Here is a 17698-nt window from a genome sequence, read left to right as displayed (position 1 = left end):
CTGGAACACTGATACCACCACATGCTGGTGAGATGATGGAGCAACAGGAACTCTCTTGCACTGCTGGTGGGAATCAAAAATTGTATAGCCGCTTTGGAAGGCAATTTGGCAGTTTCTTACAAAACTAAACATATGCTTACCGTACATTTGAGTAATGGTACTCTTTGGTATTCACCCAAAGGAGTCTGAAAACTCCTGTGTCCACAAAAAGCTGCACATGGGTGTTTATAGAAGCTTTATTCATAATTGCTAATACTTGAAGCAACCAAGATGTGCTTCAGTAAGTGAATGGATGAACTGTGGTGCATACAGATAACGAAATATTATCCAGTGCTAAAAAAAAAAAAAAAAGTGTTATCAAGCCATAAAAAGGCATGGAGGAAACTTAAATGCATATTATTAGTGAAAGAAATTGATCTGAAAATGCTACATACTGTATGATTCCAATTCTCCTATGTTCTTAAAAAAGTAAAACTGTACGGACAATAAAAAGATCAGTGTTTTCCAAGGGTAGAGGAGGGGAGAGATGAGCAGTAGAGAACAGATGATTTGAGGGGCAGTCAAAATAGTCTGTATGTTAGTATAATGATATACTATGATATATGTCATTATATATTTTTTTCCAAATCCATAGAATTTATAACAAAAAGAGTGAACCCTACCCTAATTTTTGGTTATTACAATATGTCAGTGTAGGTTCATCCTTGGTTAAAAAAAAAAAATTACCATTCTGGTGAGTGATGTTGATAATAGAGGAGGATATGCATGTAGTGGTGGGAGGGGGGTCAAGTGGATATAAGAAATCTTTGTACCTCTTAATTTTGTTGTAAACTTAAAATTTCTTCAAAAAAGATAGTCTTAAAAAAATATATATAGCCTATTTCAGTGGATTCTGATGCTATAATTACTCAACCAGGGGGCAACATATTGGGAATGAAGTATAAAGTATGTTTATTTTTTATTTTTATTATTACTTTTATTTTCATCATTTTTTTAAATCTTGGGAAGCATGGTTGGGCAGTGAAGAAAATATGGAATTAGACATTTTGAATAAACATGACTCCAAAACTATAAAAGAATATAATCATTGAAAGTACTCAGTAAGAAGCTATTCCATTCTTAACAGAAAGGCATATGGAGGCCCAGAAAGTGATATGCTATCTCATAAAAGTCAATCAATGAGAAACAGTGCAAGACGATTTCATACAGAAAGCAAACAAGCCACATTATTTAGATGAATAAAGTAAATATGATTTCACTAGAGGAGTGGAAGTCTTGACAGCTCCTTTGAACAGCTGCCACTCATGCAGCAGAGAAGCCTAATTGTTTATATGTGCCTTCAGCATCTCTGTCAATGGGAGAAGGCCTGTGGAGTGAGGATGTCATTTCTTTGCATAACCAGATGCGACAGTGGGTATCATTCAGCCTCAGCTTATCAGGGCATGTTATAAGGTTAGCCTTGTCTGAGAAGATCCTTTGTGTATAGAACCAGAGTTTTCCACATCCCAACTCATAAAATAGGTATTTATTAAAGCTGGATGGAGTCATCAGATCCGGAGACATCTAATAAACTGGCCTGGGGAACTTATAACATGCTTTCATTTGCACATAAATCTAAATATGCCACCTTTCTGTCTGTAGAATCCATCCCTTCCAATGGGCTTATCTCTGTAGGACTCAATAAAAACCTGCTATTAAAATATGAATGCACGGATGGATTTTCCTCTAGAATTAACTGTTTCCAAGGGAGGAATTAGGTATTTGAGGGGAGGCTGGAAGGGAGAATGGAGACCTTGACCTCAAGGCTTAGCACTCACGACACCATGTACATTCCTAAGCCACTCCTGAGCATTTGTCTCCATGGACAACACTCAACCCTTCTGTAATTCTAGAAGGCACTCTTTCCTACCACCAGGAGTGCAGCAGTTCAACAGCTTACGTGGTACATGGTTGTTTGCTGTATTGAGCAAATAATCCACAGTGGGATTCAAACTATGATTTCCTCCCAAGAACTAAACACCTAATTTATATCAAGTTTAAAATGACAATCGGGTAGTGAGACAGGTAGAGAGTACCTGATTCTCAGCCTCACCCAGAGTTTCTTTCTAGCCTCAGGCAAAATTTCCATTTCAGAAATGAAAAATGTAAGAACATACATTATTCCTTTGGCATATCAGAGAATAAACTGCCTGTCAGATCTACTGGGATGTCAGTGATACACTACTGTACTGGCTTTTCTTTTTAGCTCCCAAGTCAGAAGGTCTGCTTTAGATTCACGTATTTATATGTCAAGGGAAGAAGTAGGACATATTTAATCATTTTGTTCTTAACTGGAATACATTTCGTGGATAGAACTGGTTGCCTCTATCAGCCATATATTGTGGCTTCAAAGACAATAAAGCCTTTAGTATCCTTGATGTCGTCAGCCAGTGGCAATGGAATCCAAGACTAACTCCCTAGCAGCGTCATCTGTTGAAAGGGTCGGTGCTACCTGCTTCCAGGATGTGAATGATTCCATAAGACAGAAGAACCTGGAAATCTGGGCTCCTCCGACTCACCGTTAGCTCAACTTGTCTTCCTAGGCCTTCCTGTATATGGCCATTCTGTTATACCTTCCAAGTATCCTTCAACACCCTCTTCCACCTATCGACAAAATCCAAGCTCCCCTGTATGGTGCTGGTGACCCCTCATAAACTGACCCCAGTCCACTTCTTTAGCTCCTTTCTCAGTCTCTTTCAGCATCTAGCCAGACAAAACTACTTGAAATCCTTCCACCGTCCTGATATATTGTGTTACATATGTTATGGCATCCTCTATAAATCCTCTTTCCTTGTGCTCTGTTGAAATCATGAGTCTCAATGCAAATTCACCTCAACTTGACATTGCATGACCCAGGAAGACTTCCTCTCTGTTGACAGTCATTGCCTCATGGGTATTATATCATAAATCTATTACTAAACATATTGCCATTTGTTTACAAAGAGCACTCTATTCCTCTGACTTCTGGAAGCATGTTTGGTCCACCTAGGGAAGGCAGAATTTCTGGGAATTTGATACCCCTCAGGTGCAACCCTCAACCAAGAAAGTATAGGAATTGGTGGTAAAATTTCCCAATTTCCTTACTCTTTGATGGGATAACTCAGAGATGTCATCACTCATAGAAGGTCCAGTAGCAGAATGTTGCATTAATGGTCTGCGTTTTGTTTCTGCATCAATTCCATTGGGTAGTTCCCTCCCACGCTGACTCTGATCTTGGCTATGTGCACTTGCTTTGGTTAATGAGACTTAGTAAATGTGACACAAAGACTTTAAAAGAGTACACTGGGGCTTGATCCTCCTCTATACCTTGCAACCTTTATTAGACCAATGGGATTGAATCCCAGTTGCCTATTTGTTCCCAAATCCATGTCTCAGTGTCTGACATCTTACTTGCTTATTCAATGTACTAAGTAGATGTCTGTTGAATGAACTGAGTATTCTTCTGCTTCTATACTTTTTTTCTGTATGACTGTGGCTCCTATTACTTTCTTTGTCCATTTTCAAACTTTTTTTTTTCAAACTCCCAATTTTTCCTTGGTCTCTTCTTCCTTTCCAGTTAATGGCCAGAATGGTTACTTTTGACTTCAGCTGTTGGGTCCAAATTTAGGTTTATGCCAAGCCACACTGAAGACACAACTCTGCAGATTCCCTTTGGCACTGATTCTGCCCTCCTCAACCCACAAAATGGTGCTGCTTCTGGACATCAAGACATCAACAATGGCTTGTTTCCTACCCTTCTCTCCACATCTTAGGCTCTGCAAGGTTTCTCTTGGTCTGACAACCCCTAGATATATAATCATCAGGAACTGACTAGAATTGGTACTTCGATGCCAACTGCCTTGTGTTTGAACTTCCATCACCTTTGAAGAGAACTGAGAGCCTCCTGATAAAATTGATTTTTCTCCCCTCACAAAAGTAGAGAACAAGCTAAGGGCAAGGAAGGAGAGAATTTGTGTATCACCTTTTCTCTGTCACTGGTTTCTTAATTTCCCATCAAGTCACAAAATTATAGTCTATTAATGGTAATTAATTAATTGAAGCCATTTAACACAAGCACAAATTAGGATATTCATGTAACCTTTCTTAAAGTGCTTGGTCTTCTTGATTGCAGCATTACGTAACACATCAGCCTATCATTTAGCGAGCATCTGATGATAATAGAAGCTTTTAGTTTTTTTCATCATTTATTTTCATATTTATTGAGTGCTTACTAAATGTACAGTGCTGTGTTAGTCACGAAGAGGGCAGACTGTCAAAGAAACATAATTCCTATTCTGTATTTCACCAAGTGTAAATTCAATAGGTTGTTATTGGTGTAGGATCAGTCCCTGAATCTATGAGCAGCTTTGTTTGGAAAACTGGAATTCACAAAACTTTTATAGGTTAAAGGGTGAAAAGCAGGCCAGGAGGACCTGCAATGAACTGGTATCAGACCAAGTTGGTACGTGTGGCTAATCACTCATAGGAATCTCACACAGTCAGGTTGTCCATCTCATTCAATGTGAAAGGCAGATGGAATGGTTCCAGTCTCTGAACCTCAGCCAATAAGCAACAAGGTTCAAACACTTATTGCCAGTAGTTAAGAACATAAACATCAGGATTAATATTCTTTTTCTAATGTATAAAATGAGAGGTTAAACTGATGTCTAAGTTTCTTTCCTATAATTCCATAATTGTAGGTAATTATTACAAAAATTTATATGACTCTAGATAAACCGTTTAGAATAATTAGGCAGGCATAACACAATTTTTTGGCGGGGTGGCAATTTCCAAGTGGTCCATCTAGCATTTAGAAACTGTTATCTATAAACAGCATTAAAATGACATAAATTTAAATCACCACAATACTTTTCCTCTTTCCCTTCCCTTACCCACTACACTTCTTTTTTTTTTTTAAGATTTTGTTTATTTCACAGAGATTACAAGTAGGCAGAGAGGCAGGCAGAGAGAGAGAGAGGGAAGCAGGCTCCCTGCTGAGTAGAGAGCCCGATGTGGGGCTTGATCCCAGGACCCTGGGATCATGATCTGAGCCGAAGGCAGAGGCTTAACCCACTGAGCCACCCAGGCACACCCCCCGCACTACACTTCTTGAAGGAATTGTCTAGATACCTCCCCTTCATCATATTTACTGCTACCCTTCACAATTTGGCATCCTTCTTGTAAAAGACACGGTCACTTTCCCCACTCAGATCCCTTTGGGCCCTAGCATTTAGTGTATGCCAGCCTCTGCATCTTTTCACCTGAGTTTGCTCTGGTTGGCCAAATTCTGTATGTTGAACATGTGCCAAGTCAAAGTGCTGGGAAACGTAATGCCATCCAGGACTAAATATCAATCATGAATCAATGTCTGATTGTAATTGGCATATAAATACTCTAGCGCCCTCATTCCTCAGGCAGGACAACTCTGGGGCCTGTGTTTGACACCAGTTCTCAGAGATTCCCAGTAGAACTGAATCCCTGTTATCCACAGTGACAACTTGTTCTATAATGCACATTTCATTCTTGCTTTCCCTTCCCCATCTCAATTCCCCTACCAGTATTTTCGAGACTCATTCCTTAAATGAACAACTTGCATTTAAACTCTTGTCCCACAGACTACTCTTGAGGACCCAAAATGACATATGTGGCCTCTTCCACTGTGCTAAGGTGGCTTCTCCACTTTTAACAAGGATTTCATCTCTAGAACTGGTGACCTTGCTTGCCCCATTCTTTCTTTCTTAACCCTCTTCTCCCTTCCTTTCTCAGCTCTGGATTCTCCTTCCATATCTCTAACAGTCCAGGCTCTGTCTCCTCTCCCAGCTCTTCTTTTCCCCTTTATGTCCAAAGTTCTCTAGGATTCTGTCCTATGACCTCTTCTCTCATTTTTCTCTTAACACTCTTCCTTGGCAATGCTGTCTACTGCTGTGCACAACTGAGGTGTATGTGGATGGGTGCTTGTACATTTGACTTTCAGTTCCTTGGCCACCTTCACCTCTTTTTGACTTTGGTAACTATCTTCCATGGATGTTATCATCATCTGGAGGTGCATAGGACTTGGAGACTTGAGTTTCAACATCCCAGTCACTAACCATAGCTTTCTCTTTAAGTTCTTTCACTATTAATCCCCATTTACCTTCTCTTCTAGTTTACTGATATTCCATTTTTTGAAAACTCCATTTCTCTCTCTCCCAACTTCCACCACCCCCACTTGAGTGCTGTTTAAGAAAATGACTCAGTTGGTGCTACTATAGATCCATTCTCTTCCACTTGTACTCTCGGTACTTCCAGAAGTCATCATTTGTCCTTTCATCATGTCCTCCCTTCCCATTAGCAATGTGCAAAATGTTATCTCCTTTGAAGCCCCCATCCCATCACCCCTTCCTTCCCTGGAAGTGTCGACCTTGCCTCCTTCACCTTTGAAATAATTGTGACTCTTCAGTGGGTATTGTCCCCATATACTCCTCTGAGACCTTTGCACTGAACTTCATCTGCCCATTCCTCTCCTTTAGCTCAGAGAGAGATTTCCCTTTTCCTGCTCATGCTAATCCTTTGGCTTTTCATTAAACCTAGCTAACCAAGAGATGAATGAAAATGAAGATTTTGATGATGGCAGAAATTCTGGTGAAAGAACTTGTGATGAAATAACAAACAATTTTAATGTAGAACAAATACAGGCAACATTATAAATCATGGTTATATGCAGAAGGTTAATATTTCTTATAACTTGATGTAAAAATAATGATGCACCTAATGAACATTGCAATGTGGGAATAGAGGAGGCCAGAGGAAGTGTTAGGAGATTAATGTCCCCACTTTGCTAAGCATGGACTCCACTACATTCACTGAAGTTGAAATATGTAATGAAATAATCAAACATGTTATTAAATACATCATTAAATATTATCTATCTATATTATAGACATTATATTATCTATATGTTATCTATATTATCTAAATATTATCTATCTAAATATATCATTAAATATTATCTATTATTTATATGTAAAATAATCACGAACTCCTCACTCAATGCCATCACATTTTTTTTTCAATTTTAGGAAGACCTATTATGAAACAATATGTCTGTGTGACTAATTTGTCTGAAGTGTAACCATGTAATCAATTTTTTTCAGTTTCCTTTCTTTCTGTTAAATTTTATAATAATTAAATTGATAGTTTAAAATTTAAAATAGTGTGTACAATGTAATCCCAGTTTTGCAAAACTATTTCTCTAATGACCTTTCTTTTTTTAAAAAAAGATTTTATTTACTTATTTGACAGAAAGAGATCACAAGTAGGCAGAGAGGCAGGCAGGGGGTGTGGAAGCAGGATCCCTGCTGAGCAGAGAGCCCGATGTGGGGCTCAATCCCAGGAACCTGAGATCATGACCTGAGCTGAAGGCAGAGGCTTAACCCACTGAGCCACCCAGGTGCCCCTCTAGTGACCTTTCTTTTCTCTATATGTATTCTTACAGAAATAGCTGCAATAAAATTTACCTAATGCTGATAATGGTTTTTTCTGAGTAATGAGATTTAAGGTAATAAAACAAAAACAAAAACAAAAACAAAAACTTTTCTTCCAATGCTTTTTTTGTACTACTACTTGATATTAAAAAATAATGAGGATGGGTAATTTTGACAAAAATAATAAAGCTATTATGTTTTTCATATGCTTAAGAGTCTTATGTCAAGGTATTAACTTGATGATTTCCACTCATGGCATTTACAAAGGCTGTAACGTGTAAAAAACACTGTGGCTTTCACAGAGAGGTGAGCCATCACCCCAGTCAAAGTATTCACATATTTTATTTGCTTGTTTGTTTAAATCTCAAGAGGGAAGATGCTGAATTGTCTAAGAAATCTGATACCAACATAAATTTGATCATTCATGCAACAACTACTCATTGCAGGCTTAGTTTATCACATTTTATCCCACTGTGTTTACACAGAAAGCAAGACTGCTGATGTCATTACCCTCAGCTTCTATTAAAACACTGGAACAGTGAAAGCCAAGTACCCCAGGTCAAAATAATTTTTTTTCTAATGCCATTACGACACGTGGCACATGTATTAAATCTAAATTGTTCTATTCCTGTTCTTGAAGTCTCCAAATAAATAGTTCTATATATCTCTCATCTTTCTTTGAACTCTTTCTACTTCAATACAGAGTGGTCATTCAGTGAATCTATTTAGGAAAATCTAAGAGAATAAGATGTTCCTGAGTCAGTGTCAAATTTAAAGTTATAAATAAAAAACAACCTTAGCGTCCTATAGTTTTCATGTTCTTGTCAACTTTCTAATGGAGAAACTATCAACATCCTGTAACATTCTTGAGTCTATTTCATTTGTGTCAGAAAAATCAAGAGTTTGTGTCCATGTTTGACTTTCAATCTAAGAGTTTGTTATGTCCAATTATTCTTACCACAGGAGCCCAGCACATCACAACCTTCTCCAAAAAGTCATGGTCAATTTATTTTAGTTCAAAAGCAATTTATCAAGAGTTTACTCCTTTTTATATAAATCTTATATAGAAGCCTTTCACTAACATGGAATCATGACATTTAGGGTGGAAGTGTTAATTCAAATGTAATTTCTTGATTCCCAACCATTAGTGGAATTTAGTTAATGGACTTGAGCTATAATAAATTATACATAGATACATTTTATGTATTATAAATTAATATAATAAATATAAATATTATAAAAATAGTATATATTACATATATTAAAAATCTATTTTTATATAAAGAAGGTGAAACTAAAATTCCTGCTTTTGAACTGTCCTATGATTATTTGAATCTCAAATAATAATGCAAAAATTCGATTCAGGGTTTCTTTTTGAAATGATGAATCTGAGCTCAAATGTAGAATGAAGCTCCTACTCTAGTAGGTGGAAAAAGTGTGAACTTCAGGTTTCATGTTTTTTGGTTTTTTTAAGACTTTATTTATTTATTTATTTGACACAGAGAGAGAGAGAGAGAGAGAGAGAGAGATCACAAGTAGGCAGAGAGGCAGGGAGAGGGGGAGGGGGAAGCAGGCTCCCTGCTGAGCAGAGAGCCCGATGTGGGGCTGGATCCCAAGGACCCTGAGATCATGACCTGAGCCGAAGGCAGAGGCTTAACCCACTGAGCCACCCAGGGGCCCTCATGTTTTATTTTTAAAACCTGATTTCTTTGAGCAGTTACAGCCAAATATATAATTATTGCAAACTTAACTATAGCATTACTCCCTGATGTGCTATAACATTATGATCTACAGCTAATAAGATCTTTTGAATGAAACATTGTATTTTAGATATTCATTTTTGAGAAAAAGAGGTGTAATTTTTTTCCTTCTTTTGTATTTTGATCAAGTTTTAACTGTAGGCTTTTTTTTTTTTTCCCTGCTCAAAGAGCTAATCCATTCTATTACTGATAATTTCTAAGTTGGGAATTTTAGGGAAACACAAGAGTCTCCCAGGCATTGACTTGCTGCTTGTTACCTACTTCTTCTTCCTAGCTAAATTGCAACCTATAAATAAATGGATGCTACAGGGGTAATTATTTGAAAACTAGTTCTTCAAATGCCTTTTCCCCGAATTAATGACCAAACAGTCACTTTGTGATCCAAGTTTATTTATCAGTCAAGAAGCACATAATGAGCCCCTATTATCAGTAGGGCAAATCGGTTGCCAGTGGGACAAAAGTTTTTAATGGATTTTATATTCTTCATGGAGAAGAAAAACCACAAAGACCTGAAAAGTTGGCTTACATTATGAAGTGAAAATATAGGAGCTTGCATAAGTCTTTTAAAAATTATTGTTCTTGTGATCTGATTTGGTTTGGTTGTAAGGTTTAGAGAGTCAATCAACTTAAGAAAAGGGATATTTATTTACAGTATATTGGTTTGAGTAATCCTGGTTGTTCTAAAGATAAAGTCTCAAATCTCAGTGCCATAATGTAATAGCAGTTTAATTTCTCACTCATAAAATTCTTCTAAGTCAAGAATCAGGGACCTGGGGTCCTTCAATCTTGCTACTCTGCTGTCTTTGGCATTTGGCTTCCAAAGTTACTGTTCTCTATCACATCAAGCCTCAGAAGAGAAAAGAGGGCAGAGAATCAACTTATGGGAAGTTTTTATGCATTAAGCAAGGAAGCAGTGCACTTCATTTTGGCTTACATTACATTGGGTAGAATCATCATGTGGTCATACTCATCTGCAAGACAGGCTGGGAAATGTGGTCTTACTGTGGCCCATGGAGAAGAGGAAAATAGTTTGGTGATTAGCTTTTACCTTCTGTCACAGATGTCTTTTGCTAGGAAATGGACCTGGAAAGTTATTAGGCACTCAGGAAAAAATGTCTGCATCTCCCATGGCCTGGATGGGCTCTTTCATGGGCATTAGAACCCATTCTCCTCTCTACAGCAACTAGTGAATCAAATTTCCTAAGGAAGCCCAGTATGATTGGTTGAGATAATCACCATGGTCTATAATGAATTAAATTCACTGAATTATTTGAGCCAGGCCCTCTCATGGACCATGGCCAGCTCATGGATGGGTTCCCACTGGACAGAGAGTTTATTCCTCACTCAATCAGTTTTTACTCCTGAGAAAGTACAACCTACAACTGCCTTCTTGAGTTAAAAAAAAAAATACATGTAGATAGTTAGATAGATAGATCTATAGATATAGCGAGGCCATCACCTTATTATTATTACTATTCCCAGTAATCGGTTGTTTATTCCATGCACTTGTCAATGTGTCCAGCACCTTACATGCACTATATTATTTATTTTTCCTAACCACTATATTTTAAACATGAACCTCTCTCTGAGAGATTTTGTAAACTAGACAAGTTTCCAGTACTGTCTAATTCTAAATCCCAACATTTTTACTTTTGAACATGGCTGTTCCTAGCTTTCTTCAGTCACAGGAAGGACACTGGATATAGTCAGTGCTGTGACAAATGTGACTGGTGCCAGGAGAAAGGAATAGATTCAATGCAAAGGAAGTCCCAAAGAGAGAATGTTCTGGTCTAGGTCAGTCAGAAAAGACTTGAGGTAAGAGTTTGGACTTGACAAAAGGCATACTGCATTAAATTGGGGTCTAAAAGGAATTCATAGCATTCATGTTGGGGAAGTAGAGTTCTGGACTATTTGCCTACAACGGTAGCAGTTCTTGGAGTTTCAGAAAAACTGTTCCTTAAGGGCTTCTTAGAAATCCTTTTGGAAATACTTAGGATCAAATCTATATTCTATTTTGTGTCCCCCTCTAAACCATGTTAATCTTGATCGGAGAAGTATGGGGCAGAGGGTAGGGGATTACTTCTTTGGACTGACAACTGATGCATGATGAAATGAAAGTGAAATTATAGAATCTGGATTCAATATTGTTGGGAATTAAGACATCACCGAAAGGGTGAAAATAAATATTCAAAATAAATATATCTGACAAAAGATTCCTGTTGTAATAGCCAAAGAACTCCTACAAACCAAAAATTAAGACAGACAATCAAACAGACAAACAAACACACAAACAAAAAAAACAAAGCAAAACAAAATCAAAAACAAACAAACAACAAAAGCAACAAAAAAGAAAAAAAAAACCCTTTCAGGGCAAAAGACCTGAACAAATAATGAATGAAAAAAGATATTTGAATCACCAAAAAGCATATGAAGATGTATTCAGCTTCAATTGATCATCAGAGAAATGCAAATTAAAATCACAATAAGATACCATCACCATTAGATAACCACCAAAATAACTAAAAGGAAAAAGATATAAAAAGTCAAATGTTGGTGAGAATGTGGAACAATCAGAACCCTCACATGCTTCTGGGTCATGTGTGGCAGGCAGAATTCTGAGATGGTCTCCAAGATACCTGCTCCTTTGTGTGCATGCCCTGTAGAATCCCCTCTCCTTGATTGTGGAGGCGGTATTGTAAAGATGATGGATTTCATTCCTGTGATTAGATTACATTATATAGCAGAGATGCAGAGATTCATCCAATGTAGTTGTGGTCCCAAATCAGCTTATCTGAATTAATCAAAAGAATTATCCTGGGTGGGCCTGGCTTAATCAGGCTAACCTAAGCAGGGACTGAGCCCTTCCTGAAAGAAGGGTTAAAGTGTGATGTTTATGGGAGGGGTCATGCACTAGATCATGAAGGTAGCTTCCGGGAGCTGAGAGTAGAGCCAGCAAAAAATGAAGACTCCAGGTCTACAACTACAAGGAGCTGAATTCTTCTAAAAACTTGAATATGCTTGGAAGTAGATTTCCCCTTTGTTATGCCTCTAGATGAGGACATAGTCGGCCAATATCTTGATTTCAACCTGTGAGCAGCAGATCCAACTAAAATGTGCTAGACTCCTTACCCATGAAAACTATGAAATAATGAATTTGTGTGGTTTTAGTACACCAACTCTGTGGTAATTTTTTACACAGCAATAGAAAACTAATACAGTCTCCTAAAGTTGAATGTGTGTATCCTCTTTAACTCAACGATTCTACTCCTATGATATTCCCAACAGGGAGGCATACGTGTGTTCACCAAAATACATACACTACAGTATCCACAGAAGCAATATGCATAAAAGCCTAAAACCAAAAAATACCCAAATGAGCAAGAGGGGGAACTTATGAGATGTGAATAATATTTTATTTCTTGATTTGGATGCTAGTTATACATGTGTGCCTGGGTTGAGAAAGTTTATTAAGCTGTGTTCTTTCCTAAATTATACTTCAATAAAATTAAAAGAAATTTAATTTTAAAATTAAATTCAGTTAAAGTTAAAATTAGACATTCAATTAAAATGAAGAGAAATTTACTCTTTAATTATATAACAGCACAATTAATACTAGATTTTTTAAAAAATTAATGATCACACATATAAGAGTAGTCACATGATTTTCCTAGCCTTAGGCTTACATGGATAAAAAACAGAATCTATTGTAGTAAAATAAAAACACTTAATTGTCAGCTGTTTGGATTTTTACCTAAATTCATACTTGATTTTTGACCAACCTTCAACACATCATTTATTTATATTTTTAAAAGATTTTTATTTATTTATTTGACAGAGAGAGAGATCACAAGTAGGCAGTGAGAGAGGGGAAAGCAGGCTCCCTGCTAAGCAGAGAGCCCAATGTGGGACTGGATCCCAGGAACCTGAGATCATGACTTGAGCCGAAGGCAGAGGCTTAACTCACTGAGCCACCCAGGCACCCTCAACACGTCATTTTAATAAGTAATTGTGCTTTTCTTTTTCTTTTTTTTTTTTTTAACAAAGGATTTAAAATTAGTAATGTATTGGGAATTTTAAGGTATTCTTTGGAATAATACCTCTAATGTTATTGTAAACTCACTCACTCTCCCAGACATATACATCTTCTTCGATGAATGTATGTCCTTGGGTCAGGTCATGATAAAATAGAAAACTTTAGTCTCAACACACCTTTCTGACAGTAAAGTTATAGGTAGTTTTACTCCACTTCAGGGAAGAAATATAACTGTTTGGTCATGGCCTTGTAAGAGTTTGACAAAATAATCAACAAATACTCATTTATTATATCTTATACAGACCACCATGCTAAATATGGGGCTAGAGGAAGACATGGTATATTGTTTCTTCTCTTGGAAGATTTATGATCTATCTGAAGAAGTTCATACTCATACACATTAGTTAATGACCTAGGCACACATAGGTGTTGGATGCAGAAAAAAAGCAAGAAGGAAGAAAGGAAAGGAAAAAAAAAAAAAAAAAAAAAACATCAGAACTCTAAAATGGTGCCCCAAGAGTGGAGTTCTTGGTTGTCAGAGAAGGGTTTCCCAGAGGCATCTTGGTAGAGTAACAAAATTATTTGGTTTTAAATTTGGTTTTAAATTTGAGTTTTTTCCCTTTCCAAATATAAACATAACTACTTGGTGCTTTAAGTTTTTCATCTGAGAATAAGGCCTGATGGCAACAATTTCTATGTCACAGTTTTCTGAAGCTAGATGAGATAATTCAGTAAAATAGTAGATTCCTCTAGTCTGCCGAGCTGACCCTTCTTTGAGATGAATAAATAACCATCAAGGATCTTTAGTGTCTGACACTGTGCATTGGAAAGGATGGAGCAGTAGGGAGTTGGAAGATACACGGAGTATTAGAGAGAGGATGGAAGAGATATTATGTGTTTAAAATGAAAAAAAAATGAGTAACAAAAGTACAGTACAGCATGATGTAAACAAGACAGGACAAACCTAAAGGAACAGAAAAAACAAAGGACATTTCTTTACAGGCTGGCAAACCCAATAAAAGTCTGGCTTTGGTGAGGAAACCAGAAATAAAGAAGATATCATCCTTGAATATTTAATACCTTTCAAGTGGACAGATACTTACACCCATATTTACTTACATATATCAAATGACTAGAGGACAAATGATGGAATGTACTATCTTATGTTGTGTAGGTTTCGCTTTTTTGTCAAAGAGGAATTTGGAGAATGGAAAGCACATTGTTGTTCATAGCATCAGGGAAGGTTCAAGCTCAGGCTTGAAGGATGGATAGAACATGAATCCAAGGAAGAAAAAGAGTGTTAATTCTACACAGGTGTGGCATTATGCAAAGATTCATCAGACAGAAGCATTCTGCCATAGACTGATTTTTTTTACTTAAATATGTATCAGAACAAAAATCATCTGGATAAGAGATGTTACTTTTGAGAGGTTATAGAGAGGTGAAGAGAGGTGGCAAGGCAAAAGCTCATTTTTCCTAGATAGAAATTGCATGTTTGAGGCTGATGCAAAACCAGTGGACTCCTCTTGAAGAAAGAGTGGGGATGAGAGAGTCTTAGGTATCTGATTTCACCCCAAAGTATGAGTTCCCTCAGATTTTATGGTAAGTATATCAAAATTATCCAGATTCATTTGTGAAAGATTATCTCTATACCTTCTTTCTCAAACTTCACCATCAAAAACCCCATTAAGCTATTTACCTCTATACAAAAAGAATGTCCCTCTTGGAGAATTAATAAGTTAAACCATTATCTGTCTTAGCTACTCCCAGATTTGCTTAAGTTGCTAAGATTCTAAAAGGCATATTTTCTAAATGGTAGGTAAAAAGATAGCAATGTCTGCCTATGCTATGAAAAGGTGCATGGCATGGGGAGAGAGGAACAGGATTTCTTCAACAACTGCAGCCCCTTTACTCTCAAAAACTAGAGTCTGATGCCACATCCCTTTTCAGCATACCTCACAGCCCAACACATCCTGCAGAGCACTTATCCAGTTTGGTATGTACCAAGAGGTAAAGAACATGAGTTTATCTCTAAAAGATCTGGGTTTATATTCAAATCTGTTTTTGTTTGTTTGTTTGTTTGTTTGTTTTTTAACCTTGGACCCTGATCTGAACCCATTTCCGTATCAGTGTTATGTACTTAATAACAACAGTAGCTTCCTCAGAGTTGTTGAGGATATTAAATAAGAATGTATGTAAAGACTGCAGAACACAAGGGTGTCCTATTGTTGTCAGGTAATAATAATCACGATCACAATCACGTTATATTTATGGCTCCTGGGTCCTGAGTCTTGCCAAGTTAGTGGGGTGGGGTGGGAAGGACGAAGGGTCTTCCTGTTTATTGTGTTGGTGGCACTCTTGAAAGAGCCCCAGACGCCTGGCGAGAACGACAACGGGCTGCTCCCTCAGCTGGCATCTTCTCTCCCCTGCTCCACCCACGCTTCCCGGGAGCAACAAGTTCCCTACTGCAAGACCCGCCCGCGCGCCACTGGTAGACCAGGCGGGCACCTCCTCCCAGACCTCTGACTTAACTCGCTCTGAAACCTACCTGAGGTCGGAATCGTGCCTGCCAACGCCCTGCGGAGGAGGGATAGCCGGCCGCATGGGAGGGAGCCCTCGCGATGCCTGGGAGGGAGGCGGGAGGCATGGGAAGTCGGGACAGGGGACCCAAAGGAGACCTAGTTCGCGCTGCCCTTGAGAGGCAAAAGCAACAGAAGAAAGCACCCGCCGATCATCTCCAGCCTCTCTCCTGAGATCAGGAGGGAGGAGAGAGAGCCCCGAATCCCACGGACCTCCACCCAGCCCTCTGGTTGCCAAATAGCATCCCGATGTCCTCCACGCTCCCCTCGTCCGGTTTCTCCTTGCACTCTCACTCCACCCCACGCCTCGCCAGGTCCCCTAAGGACACTTGCGATTTCTGACGAGATATTTTGCAAGAAGGACAAATAGATAAGCCACGGCCCCCAACCAGCACTCTCCTCTCCGCTGCTTTCCCAGAATGGATACCCTGGAGTCGCCAAAGGAGTCCCAAGGCATCCTATATTAGGAGCCTTACCTAGCTGCCCAAACAGTTGAACTCTGACAACTTCTTGGAATGGGGATCCCCGCACCCTCGTGGGAAAGCCAAGCTGGCCGCCCACACACCGGGAGAGACGTCCCGATTTCTCCATAGGGAACTCCTCTCAAAATTTACCTTTCTAGCTTCTACAGCTGTGAGTTGAGAATCGGGGAGCTAACTAACAGTACGCTTCGGGGGCGGGCGCTGGTGGGCAGGGGCGAGGGAGAGAAGTTCCACCCCGATTTTGGAAAGAAAACCCAGTTCATGTCTCCAAGTCTCCTGCAGCCAGGGAGCTGTGGTTCCTGGAAAAGAGCCGGGGCCCAAGTCACCGGGAGGGAAGTCCTCCTAGCGCGGGATCCGAAAAGCACGGAGGTGAATTTCAGTGTCCAAGCTTTTAGTCTTGTCGGTCGGAAACTACTCTTTCTCCAGGAGATGGGGGCGGGGGATACATCCCTGGCAAAGACTGCCAACGTCAAGCCCAGATGTTCAACACTTCATTCCTCCATCCCCACGCAGCCTTGAGAACTTGGTACCTCGGACAGCAGCCCGGGCGCAAGGCATTGTTAGAAAGGTGTTATCTGGTTTTCGCCACCAAGTCAAAGAGCAATAAATTATTTTTGTGACCTTACTAGTACAATTTGAAGGACATTTTAATTACATAACCCGTGAAAGATCACCGGAGGCAATGTCGTGTTAAAGAGCCCATGGCAGAATATCTGCATCGCATGAGAAAGAAAACTTGCAAATCTGCAATGAGATTGCGCAGGGCTGCCCCCGTTTTGAAACAACATGCGAAATGCAAGGGAGATCTTACCTTTCGGACTCCAAAGCCGTGTTCTGCTGCAACTTGGCGAGCTTCTTCCTCTCCTCCTTTATGCAACTCCACAAGAAAATGATTCGTGAAGACCGGTCTCTTGGCAGATGCAAAAACCATGACACAGAAGAGGAGCCCGGCGGCCGCCTTCCACTGGGAGACACAGCCACCTTTCATCTTTCTCTGGGAGTGAAAAGTGGTGCTAGGAGGCGCGCAAGCTTGTGGAGTGGGGGACTCGGAGGAAAGGTGCAAATTTAAAAAAAAATATATATATATATATATATATAGTTTTTTTGTTTGTTTAAAAAAAATCTTTGTGTTGGGAAAAAGACTGATTAGGGGCTCGGAAAGCAGCAAATCAATGTGTGTTCTCCTCCAGCATCTGTCTGGCGGGGAAGCCGTGTAATCAGGCTCGCTGGCAGAGGTGCGAATAGGGGGAGCTGTGTGTATCTGAGAGAAAGAGCGAGTGTATGTCTGTGCTTGAGGCTAAATCTGCATTTTCAGCTCCTCCTCGGCTCCAATTCCACCGGGGGCCGGAGGAGAGCACCAGCC

The 17698-nt window shown here is 39.1% G+C and overlaps 1 protein-coding gene across 1 annotated transcript in view; it reads right to left on the bottom strand.

Moving 5' to 3' along the window:
- The window catches only part of PCSK2 (proprotein convertase subtilisin/kexin type 2), a 256536-nt gene extending 239119 nt beyond the window's left edge, over positions 1–17417 (bottom strand). The window contains exon 1 of the mRNA XM_032859225.1: positions 17147–17417. Within this exon, the coding sequence (XP_032715116.1) occupies positions 17147–17323 (177 nt within the window). The 5' untranslated portion in view covers positions 17324–17417. The remainder of the gene's footprint in view (positions 1–17146) is intronic.
- Positions 17418–17698: the final 281 nt, after the last annotated feature.

The sequence above is a fragment of the Lontra canadensis genome, unplaced genomic scaffold, assembly GCF_010015895.1.
Source record: "Lontra canadensis isolate GAN:19392208 unplaced genomic scaffold, GSC_riverotter_1.0 scaffold16, whole genome shotgun sequence".
NCBI lineage: Eukaryota > Metazoa > Chordata > Mammalia > Carnivora > Mustelidae > Lontra > Lontra canadensis.
The sequence above is the reverse complement of the archived record's forward strand: the minus strand, read 5'-3'. Positions and strand labels throughout refer to the sequence as shown.